At 39.5% G+C, this 10,704-nt stretch overlaps 1 protein-coding gene across 1 annotated transcript in view; it reads right to left on the bottom strand.

The window, feature by feature from the left end:
* Window positions 1-2,061: 2,061 nt before the first annotated feature.
* ACADM (acyl-CoA dehydrogenase medium chain) overlaps window positions 2,062-10,704 on the bottom strand; it is an 88,844-nt gene continuing 80,201 nt past the window's right edge. Inside the window, exon 11 of the mRNA XM_060410891.1 lies at window positions 2,062-4,500. Within this exon, the coding sequence (XP_060266874.1) occupies window positions 4,399-4,500 (102 nt within the window). The 3' untranslated portion in view covers window positions 2,062-4,398. The remainder of the gene's footprint in view (window positions 4,501-10,704) is intronic.

The raw sequence follows: 10,704 nt of genomic DNA, 5'->3' as shown, positions 1-10,704 counted from the left end.
ACAAAATTAAAAGTTTTTTTTTATCACCTAAAAACAAGAAGAGAAAAAAGAACCAAGTTTTGTGGAATGTTTGCTTTATTTTGGATGCTGGAAATGGCTGCGGGTGGGGGCAAGGAGGAGGGAGACATATATAAAGCCCGACTCACCACAACCTGACAATCAGGCCTTCTAGACAGAGAGGGCCACATGTAGAAACAGCAGTTAGCTCTGACAGTAATCTTGAAATTGGTCATGCGGTGGTCTGACCAGTATCATCTTGATTGCTTTAAATACAGTTAATCTTCAGTTCCAGGGTCAGTTTATTTCTATTTCCTTGAGACAAATTCTCAGAATTGTGGCAGCTTATGTCATGGCTACAGTCTGGTGGGGCTTTCAGACTCTATAATACAGCTCACAGGATATGGCTCAGAATACTTTCTATAGCTTTGGAGGAGGAACTAAATGTTCTTGACTTTGCTCACTGATTAAACAGTTACTGTTTCGTCCTGTTTGACTGCTTTTCTTTGCTTCTGCATTTTCTCACTTCTCTGACTATATAAACTTTTTCTTCAGCTGAAGTTTCCCATTGACAACAGGCAGGTAAAGGAATGGGGAAGTGGGGGTGGTGGTGGGTAAGGACCATAAGGTCCTGCTTCCCTTTCTGTTTTTTCCTCAATATTTGGTCATGCCTGCTCTAAGTTCATCAATTCCTTGGAATTTCCTGAGCAATAGAAGTATGTTATATTATTCCTAATGAGCTTCTTTCCAAGAGATATGCTAATGAGGTGACAGCGTGGGACCCCTAAAGAGGCTCAGGATGGGGCTGATCACCCAAAAGACCAAGTAATTACAGGGTACTGTTGTGGTCTAGAATGCTGCCCACAGCACATTCCCCCCCACCCCCCACCCCCATCCAACATATGCTGAAGCCCTTAACCATTCTCATGTGAGCATATTTGAAGTTTTGGACTTCAGAGAAGTAATTAAAGTTAAATGAGGTCATAAAGGTATGGTTCTAATCTAATAAAGCTGGTGTTCTTTAAGAAGAAGAGACGCCAGTGCCTGCTGTCTCCCTACAGTTGTGCACAGACATGAGGCCGGTGAGAACACAATGAGAAGGTAGTAGCATATTACACAAACCAGGATGAGAGGCCTCACCAGAAACCAATCGAGATGGTACCTTGGTCTTAGACTTCTAGCCTCCAGAACTGTGAGAAAAAAATTTTCTGTTGTTTGAGCCACCCAGTCTGTGGCATTTTGTTACAGGGACCTTAGCTGACTAATGCAGGTGGGAATTTCAGCCCCACCTGACATCTGGGGAGGAGAGGAAGGCTGAAGATTCTCCATAAAAACTTGAATGATGAGATTCAAGAGTTTCTAGATTACACACTGAACTATGCTTCCAAGGAACACACTGAAGTACTGGAGGGGTGGTGCATTGGGAGAAGTTATGAAACCCCGGTGTCTCTCCTTATACCTTGCTCTTTGCATTTCCTCCTTTGTAATAAACCTGTAAGTGTGTTTTATCTGAGTTCTGTGAGTCATTCTTGCAAATTATCAAACCTGAGGGCAGGGACATGAAATACCCAAATTTGTAACCAAAGCGGACAGAAGTGTGGGTAGCCTGGGGATCCAAGATTTATAAGTGGTGTTGAAAGTGAGCTACCACTTCAGGCAGAGTGGGCCAGAGTTCTTAAACCTGTGGAGTCTGATGCTAACTATTCTGCATTATTGTCAGAATAAGATTGAACTGTGGATGCCCAGTTGGTATCAGAATTGGAAAATAAGTGACATAAGAAATATCATCTGGTATAACATATTTTAGCAGTATTCAACATTTAGAATTACAAACAAATAGTAATTTGTAATAGTAACAGTAATTCACATTTGGCCCTTTCATTATTCCATCTTGATATTTTCTGTGGTATCTAATAATGCAATCTAATGAAAATATGGACAGCTAACTTTATGCAGTTCAAAATCAAAACATGAATTCTTTTCCCATCATAGTAAATAAGTCAAGTATACACTATTACATGAAATAATAAGACTTCTTGAAAAGAATATAAACACTTACACAAATTGAACAGATACATAACACAGAACAAATTTAAGTTTATTTTTAGAATGTATGTGCATGAAATCAGATTGTACACAACACACCAAAGGTTAACCATAGACCAACAGAGTCATATAAAAATAATTTAAGGGAAACTGTATTGATTTTTAAAAATAAGGCAAGTGAAATGTGGGCTCAGAATAATGTGGGTTTAAAATTAAAAACTTCTACGTAACTTCTGGTCACTGTTTAAAGGGAGAATATGAACATCAAATTTTTGACTATTACTATACAAAAGAGAAACCAAATGCTTTCCAAATTGCAGTAAAATTAATTCCTCTAATATAAGACCATTAAGTCTACAAAGTCACTGACAAGTTATTTAAATCCTAGAATATTTTCTCAATGTAAATTTTGGAACATCCTGAATACTGTATAAACCTTCTTTTCTGTCTTTGGAAAATCACTGAAATTCCAAGAAATTTCTGTTGCTCTAATTTTCAGAGGTTCAAACAACAAACTAAATGTATTTTTCTAGGTTACTGTAATTCAGGTACAATGGAACTAAAGGAAAACACATAACTTTAATAAAATCAAATGCATTATAGAAAAGGCAAGTCATAAAGTTAAACAAAAGTAGAAAACTTGGGTTGGCCCAAAAGTTCATTCAGGTTTTTTCATAACATTACAGAAAAACCCAAACAAACTTTTGGCCAACTGAATACTATTAGAATCAGTTATACAGGTTTAGTACAAGAGAATCTATGTTAAAATTTTCACTGGAAAAAAAACCTTAAAGCCCTTCCTCTTTCCTGGAGTTTAAATAGTAGATCTTATTTTAATTACTCAAGAATTATTAACATGGTGATCTGGTTACTTTTTATACCTGCCAATGTGTTCACGGGCTATAATAAGCCTTTGAATTTGTGCTGTACCTTCATAAATCTGGAAGAAAAAGAAAGTAAGTTAAATATAGTTCATATGTAAGTCCTCAGAATTTTAGACAGTACTCTAAATTCCATTCCAATACTAAACTGAATCAAACCATACATATGGTCTATAATCTACAGTGATTCTGAAACCTGATTTTCTAAAAACCATGAAAATACATAATTCTCTAAAGATTAGTTAAAATTATTATAAGAACTCTACCAAAGTTTTGGAGGACAGTCTTAAAAGGATATTGACTTTCAAAAAGTATTTGGGAAATCTAATGTTTAATGTTGCCAAAATATTAAACCAACTTTTTGAGCTGTTTTAGCTAGTTGTCACCTTCAGTCATTTTCTATTCTTACTCTCAAACCTGATTTTTACTTTTGTTCCTAAGGAACTGAGTTGCTAATGGAAAAGATCCTGGAAGGATTTGTTTTGTTCAGTTAATTATTCCTAGAAGACAGCCCTCACTTCCAGTTTAAACTTCTAAGTATTTGTTCAGATGCCAAAGAAAAGTAAAAAGGTAATGATTATAGGCTCCAGCGAAGGGAGAGCATTATCAAATAAACTTGGAACTTTAGATAAGGCACAAATTATGGTCCTCAGTTTTTCAAATCTAATTTGGGCTGTACTGCCCAAATTTCTTTCTTTAACATTCTATGATTCTACCTCTGGATTTCAAATGACTAGATTTGTCAAATAATTTCCTAGGGGTTGAGGGAAGTAATGGAGGAGATATTGATTGAGAAGCATGGCTTATAAATACTTAAGATACATGTGGCATGAGCATTTATATCTTATTTACTAAATCACCACTATCTCTTCACTACTATCACTAAGTTTTCTTAACCATCAATTTAATTTAGAAGACAGAGTCATATCACATTCTCTTCATGTTTTTTACCTCCCAAATATGACCTCAAGAGTTGTCAGGTAAGATTCAAAATAAAATAATTTAATTAGTTTATGTGATATGTAAACTTTTAGGAGAGCAAAGAGTATTACAACTAGCTAGGATGTTAAGAATCAAAGAAGGGTTATTCAGATAAATCTACATGTCTACACTGTTTGCTTTGTTATCTTGCTCACTCAAGGCATTTACTTCAAAGCAACATTCTTCTTTGTGTTAATTAGGTCTAAAAATTTAGGCTCACAGCCACTTATTATGATGATTTATTATTACCTGTGACATAAAATCTTTAAATAATCAGAGATCTACTGTATGATTTATGAATATTATGTTTCTTAAAAATCAACCATAATCATTTTTAACATTACCTGATAGATCTTGGCATCCCTCATTAATTTTTCTACAGGATATTCAGTATTAAATCCATTGCCTCCAAAAAATCTGGAACAGCATCAGAAGCTAACTGATTTGCGATATCTCCAGCATATGCCTTTGCAATAGAGGCATAATAGGTATTTCAGTGACCAGAATCAACTTCCCAAGCTGCTCTCTGGTAACTCAATCTAGCTAGTTCAACTTTCATTGCCATTTCAGCCAGCAAAAATGATATTCCTTGGTGCTAGAATTAAACAGAAAAAGTTTAAGGTATTTATTGAATAATTTAAAATTATTTCCCTGAAACTTTTTTAACTTTAAAACTAATTTTAGGCTTAAAAGTTACACTCTGCTTCCTCCAGTGGTAACATATTACAAAACCATAGTATAATTAACATTGGTAAAATATTATCAGCTAAACTATATACCCTTATGGCAGAAAGTGAAGAGGAACTAAAAGCCTCTGGATGAAAGTGAAAGAGGAGAGGGAAAAGTTGGCTTAAAGCTCAACATTCAGAAAACGAAGATCATGGTTTCTGGTCCCATCATTTCATGGGAAATAGATGGGGAAACAGTGGAAACAGTGTCAGACTTTATTTTGGGGGCTCCAAAATCACTGCAGATGGTGACTGAAGCCATGAAATTAAAAGACACTTACTCCTTGGAAGAAAAGTTATGACCAACCTAGATAGCATATTGAAAAGCAAAGACATCACTTTGCCAACAAAGGTCTGTCTAGTCAAGGCTATGGTTTTTCCACTGGTCATGTATGGATGTGAGAGTTGGACTGTGAAGAAAGCTGAGCACCGAAGAATTGATGCTTTTGAACTGTGGTGTTGGACAAGACTCTTGAGAGTCCCTTGGACTGCAAGGAGATCCAACCGGTCCATTCTGAAGGAGATCAGCCCTGGGATTTCTTTGGAAGGAATGATGCTAAAGCTGAAACTCCAGTACTTTGGCCACCTCATGCAAAGAGTTGATTCATTGGAAAAGACTCTGATGCTGGGAGGGATTGTGGGCAGGAGGAGAAGGGGATGACAGAGGATGAGACGGCTGGATGGTATCACTGACTTGAAGGACGCGAGTCTGAGTGAATCCCAGGAGTTGGTGATGGACAGGGAGGCCTGGCGTGCTGTGATTCACGGGGTGGCTAAGAGTCTGACACGACTGAGCGACTGAACTGAACTGAACTGAAACTATATACTTTATTCAAATTTGGCCAAGTTTTCCACCAATGTCCTTTCTCTGTTGTAAGAGCGCATCCAGGATTCCAACTAAATTTAATTGTTATTTCTTCCTAGTCTTTCCAAAGCTGTTAGGATTCCTCAGTCTTTACTTCTCTTTCATGACCATTGTGCACTTGTGAAGTATACTGATTGGTTATATTTTGCAGAATGTCCCATAGATTGGGTTTGCAGGATGTTTTCTCAGGATTGGAATGAGGTTATACATTTTTGATTAAAAAAATACCACAAAAGACATATGGATCCTTCTGAGCAGCTCCTGGGATTTTTAAAAGAAAATTGCCATAGACAGCGAAAAATAATGTGGCACTGTTATCAGGTGCTGATGGGAAAATGATAAGGACAAATAAAAGATGTTTTTTTATCCTCTAGAGGTTCATAATCAAACAGGGAAAGTGTTAGTCACTCAGTTGTGTCTGACTTTGTGACCACATGCACTGTAGCCCACTAGGCTCGTCGGTCCATGGCATTCTCCAGGCAAGAATACTGGAGTGGGATGCCATGTCCTTCTCCAGAGAATGTCACCAACCAAGGAATCAAACATAGGTCTCTTGCATTGCAGGCAGTTTCTTTACCATCTGAGCCACCAGGGAAGCCTAATCAAATAGGAAACTTTACAAATATTTTCAATAGGAGACAGTAAGTTACCTGTGAGTTATATGGCCAAGATATGTTATAGGATGGAACTATGTCCACCATACCTTGATATGTGAAAGTTTCAAATATGAAGTATGCTTACAACGTTGGAAAAATATATTCATGACCCCAAAAGAGCAGAGGACACATTCTATTTAAAGAGTTAATGAAACATTCTACATGATAGATAACATGTCAGACCACAAAAAAAAGTCTCAATAAGGGTAATAAGGTTGAAATCATGCCAAATGTCTTTTCTGACCACAGCGGTAGAAACTATAAATCAAAACCAGAAACAATCCTGTAAAACACATGAAAAATGTGGAATGTAAACAACATGTTATTAAAAAAAATAGATCTCTTAAGAAATCAAAGAGGAAATTTTAAAAATACCTGGAGACAAATGAAAACGGAAACATAACATTCCAAAATCTATGGGACATAACAAAGGCAGTTCTAAGATGGAAGTTTATGGCAATTCAGGCCTTCCTCAAGGATTGAATGAATTAATGCATTCAGTACTATTTGTTGAGAAGTTCACAGTGCAAAACATATCATAAGTGCTAGAAGTAGAAAGGTTTCCAAAACAGAAATCTACTACTTGTGCAGAGCTTACATTCTAGTGAGGCAGTAAGAAAGGTAGCAGACAAACGCGTCCATGATATAATGTTGGGCAGTGCTAAGAGCTATGAAGAAAAAAGGTGATCTTCCCAGGTGGCACTAAGTGGTAAGAATCAGCCTGCCAGTGCGGCAGACACAAGAGACACAGGTTCGATCTCTGGGTTGGGAAGATGCCCTGGAGTAGGAAATGGCAACCCACTCCAGTATTCTTGCCTGGAAAATCCCATGGACAGAAGAGCCTGGCAGGCTACCATCCATGGCATCGCAAAGAGTCAGACACGACTAAGCACACATGCATCAGTCAGTCATCATTATATCAAATGTTTCAGGTGTTACTCTACACAAGGTAATCAACCAGACAACCTGACATGCCTCTTGAGAAACCTGTATGCAGGTCAGCAAGCAACAGTTAGAACTGGACATGGAACAACAGACTGGTTCCAAATAGGAAAAGGAATACGTCAAGGCTGTATATTGTCACCCTGCTTATTTAACTTATATGCAGAATACATCATGAGAAACGCTGGGCTGGAAGAAGCACAAGCTGGAATCAAGATTGCTGGGAGAAATATCAATTACCTCAGATATGCAGACGACACCACTATTATGTCAAAAAACGAAGAGGAACTAAAAAGCCTCTTGATGAAAGTGAAAGAGGAGAGTGAAAAAGTTGGCTTAAAGCTCAACATTCAGAAAACGAAGATCATGGCACGTGGTCCCATCATTTCATGGGAAATAGATGGGGAAACAGTGGAAACAGATGTTACTTCTTTGGGCTACAAAATCACTGCAGATGGTGACTGCAGCCGTGAAATTAAAAGACACTTACTCTTTGGAAGAAAAGTTATGACCAACCTAGATAGCATATTCAAAAGCAGAGATGGGGGGGGCGGTCCTAAGATGGTGGAGTAATAGGACGGGGAGACCACTTTTTCCCTCAAAAATTCATCAAAAGAACATTTCAACGCTGAGTAAATTCTACAAAACAACTTCTGAATGCTGGCAGAGGACATCAGGCACCCAGCAAAGCAGATCATTGGCTTCAAAAACAGGTAGGAGAAAATATAATAAGACGAAAAAAGAGACAAAGGAGGTAGGGAGGGAGCTCCATCCCAGGAAGGGAATCCCGTCCGGGAAGAGACTCTTAAAAGAGAGGTTTCCAAACACCAGGAAACATTCTAGCAGCTGAGTCTGTGGCGAGCTTTGGAAGCACAGAGGGCAACATAACAGGAAGGAAAAATAAATAAATAATTAAAACCAAGAGATTACGAGCCCAACAGTAACTCCCCCAGTGGAAAAGCAGCGCAGACGCCTGCATCCGCCACTAGCAAGTGGGGGCTGGGCAGGGAGGAGCGGGATCGCAGCCATCAGGCCTCTGGAGGCGCGGGCTGCAGTGCTTTTTTGAGAATCGGCTGGAACACCCCACGCGTGGACAGAGCGAACTAACTTGGGCTAGCAACCCAGACTGTGGGATAGCTACCACGCAAAACGCTCAAACATAAGACACCACCAGGACCACGCACAGAACAAAGGACAGATCGGAAATAGCCAGCTGCAGACCATCGCCCTCCTGTGACAGGCAGCCAGAGCCTTAAGGGCTGGAAGGGGGCAATTGCAACCCATTTTACCTACCAAAATGCAAGCAGGCTTCTTTGTTAACTAAGACTTCTGGGGGTTCTGGACAGTCATCATCCGCCTGAGAAGGAATGCCAGCGGTACACCCAGAAAACTGAGCAACAGGAAAAGCCCATAGTCACAGCGATTGCGCTAGCCAAACTCCTGAGCTACTCAGACCTGGGAAGGGCACAAAACGCAGGCCCAACCAAATCTGTGCCTCTGAGGGCTTCCTGAGCGCTGAGCCTGAGCGGCTTAGACCGGGAGGTGCATGAAGCCTAGGACCGGCCTCAGACGGTTCCCTGGCAGAGCTACGTAGAGCCTGAGTGGTATGCACCACGAGCAGGGCCAAGCCCAGAGTGGATGAGACACTGCAAGCACATGCCAGTAATATCTGTTTGCAGCATCCCTTCCTCCCCACAGCGCGACTGAATAGTGAACTTAGTGTGTCCACCACGGCCCTCCCTGTGTCAAGATGGAAATCAGAATCTGAAGAGACCAGCAAACAGAGGAAGTTAAACAGAGGGAACTGCCTTGGAAGTGACTCACACAACCCATAACACCAGAGAAAGGGCAAGATACACCTTTACTACTTTTACAATCTTTTTCTTTTTCTTTTTCTTTTTTTTGAGTTGATGGGGTTGCATGATTGTTTTTTCTTTTTTTGTTTTTCCTTTTTTTTTAACTTTCTTAAAATTTTAAGTACTCTATTGCTCTAATATTTTTAATAATTCTTGTAGCTTTGGTTTTTTTTTTCTTGTTTGTTTTGTTTGTTTGTTTTTTCTTTTTTTCCTCTTCTTCTTCTTTTCTTTAATATTGTATTTTTGAAAATTCAATCTCTACTCCAGATTTTTAATCTTTGCTTTTGGTATTTGTTGTCAATTTTGGACATGCAAACCCCAATCTTCAGTACCCAATTTTACCTGAGAGTGAGATTACTGGTTTGACGACTCTCCCCTCCTTTGGACTCTCCTTTTCTCCACCAGGTGTCCTCTGTCTCCTCCCTCCCCTTCTCTTCTCTACCCAACCCTGTGAATCTCTGTGTGTTCCAGTCGGTGGAGAACACTCAGGGAACTGGTTACTGGCCGGATCTCTCCCTTTCATTTCCCTCTTTATCCTCCTGGCCACCTCTGTCTACTTCCTCCCTCTCCTCTTCCCTGTATAACTCCGTGAACACCTCTGAGTGGTCCAGACTGTGGAGTGTACATAAGAACGTGATTACTGGCTAGCTTACTTCCTCTTTGATCCCACCTCATCTCATTGCAGTCACCTCTAACTACCCTCCATCTCTCTTCTCCGTAACTCAGTGAACCTCTATGGGTGACCCTCAATGTGGAGAAACCTTTCATCTTTAACCTAGATGCTTTATCATCAGTGCTGTACAGATGGAGAAGTCCTGAGGCTAGGGTAAAAATAAAACTGAAAACCAGAAACAGGAGGCTTAAGTCCAAATCCTAAGAACATCAGAGAAATCCTGAATCCAGGGAACATTAATCAATAGGAGCTCATCAAACACCTCCATACCTACACTGAAACCAAGCACCACCCAAGGGCCAACAAGTTCCAGAGCAAGACATACCACACAAATTCTCCAGCAACACAGGAACACACCCCTGAGCTTCAATATACAGGCAGCTCAAAACTACTCCAAAACCACTGACATCTCACAACCCATTACTGGACAATTCATAGCACTCCAGAGAGAAGAAATCCAGCTCCACCCACCAGAACTCCAACACAAGCCTCCCTAACCAAGAAACCTTGACAAGCCACTGATACAACCCCACCCACAGCGAGGAAACTCCATAATAAAGAGAACTCCACAAATTCCCAGAATATAGAAAGGCCACCACAAACACAGCAATATAACCAAGATGAAGAGACAGAGGAAAACCTAGCTGGTAAAGGAACAGGAGAAATTCCTACCAAACCAAACCAAAGAGGAGGAGATAGGGAATCTACCTGAGAAATAATTCCAAATATTGATAGTGAAATGATCCAAACCCTTGAAATAAAAAATGGAATCACAGATAAATAGCCTGGAGACAAGGATTGAGAAGATGCAAGAAGGGTTTAACAAGGACCTAGAAGAAATTTAAAAAGAGTCAATATATAATGAATAATGCAATAAATGAGATCAGAAACACTCTGGAGGCAACAAATAGTATAATAACAGAGGCACAAGATAGGATTAGTGAAATAGTAGAATGGTAGAAATAAATGAATCAGAGAGGAAAAAAGAAAAATGAATTAAAAGAAATGAGGACAACTCAGAGACCTCCAGGACAATATGAAACGCTCCAACATTCGAATCATAGCAGTCCCAGAAGAAG

Source organism: Ovis aries, chromosome 1 (genome assembly GCF_016772045.2).
Source record: "Ovis aries strain OAR_USU_Benz2616 breed Rambouillet chromosome 1, ARS-UI_Ramb_v3.0, whole genome shotgun sequence".
In the NCBI taxonomy this organism is placed as follows: Eukaryota; Metazoa; Chordata; class Mammalia; order Artiodactyla; family Bovidae; genus Ovis; species Ovis aries.
This window is presented reverse-complemented; position numbering and strand designations above follow the sequence as displayed.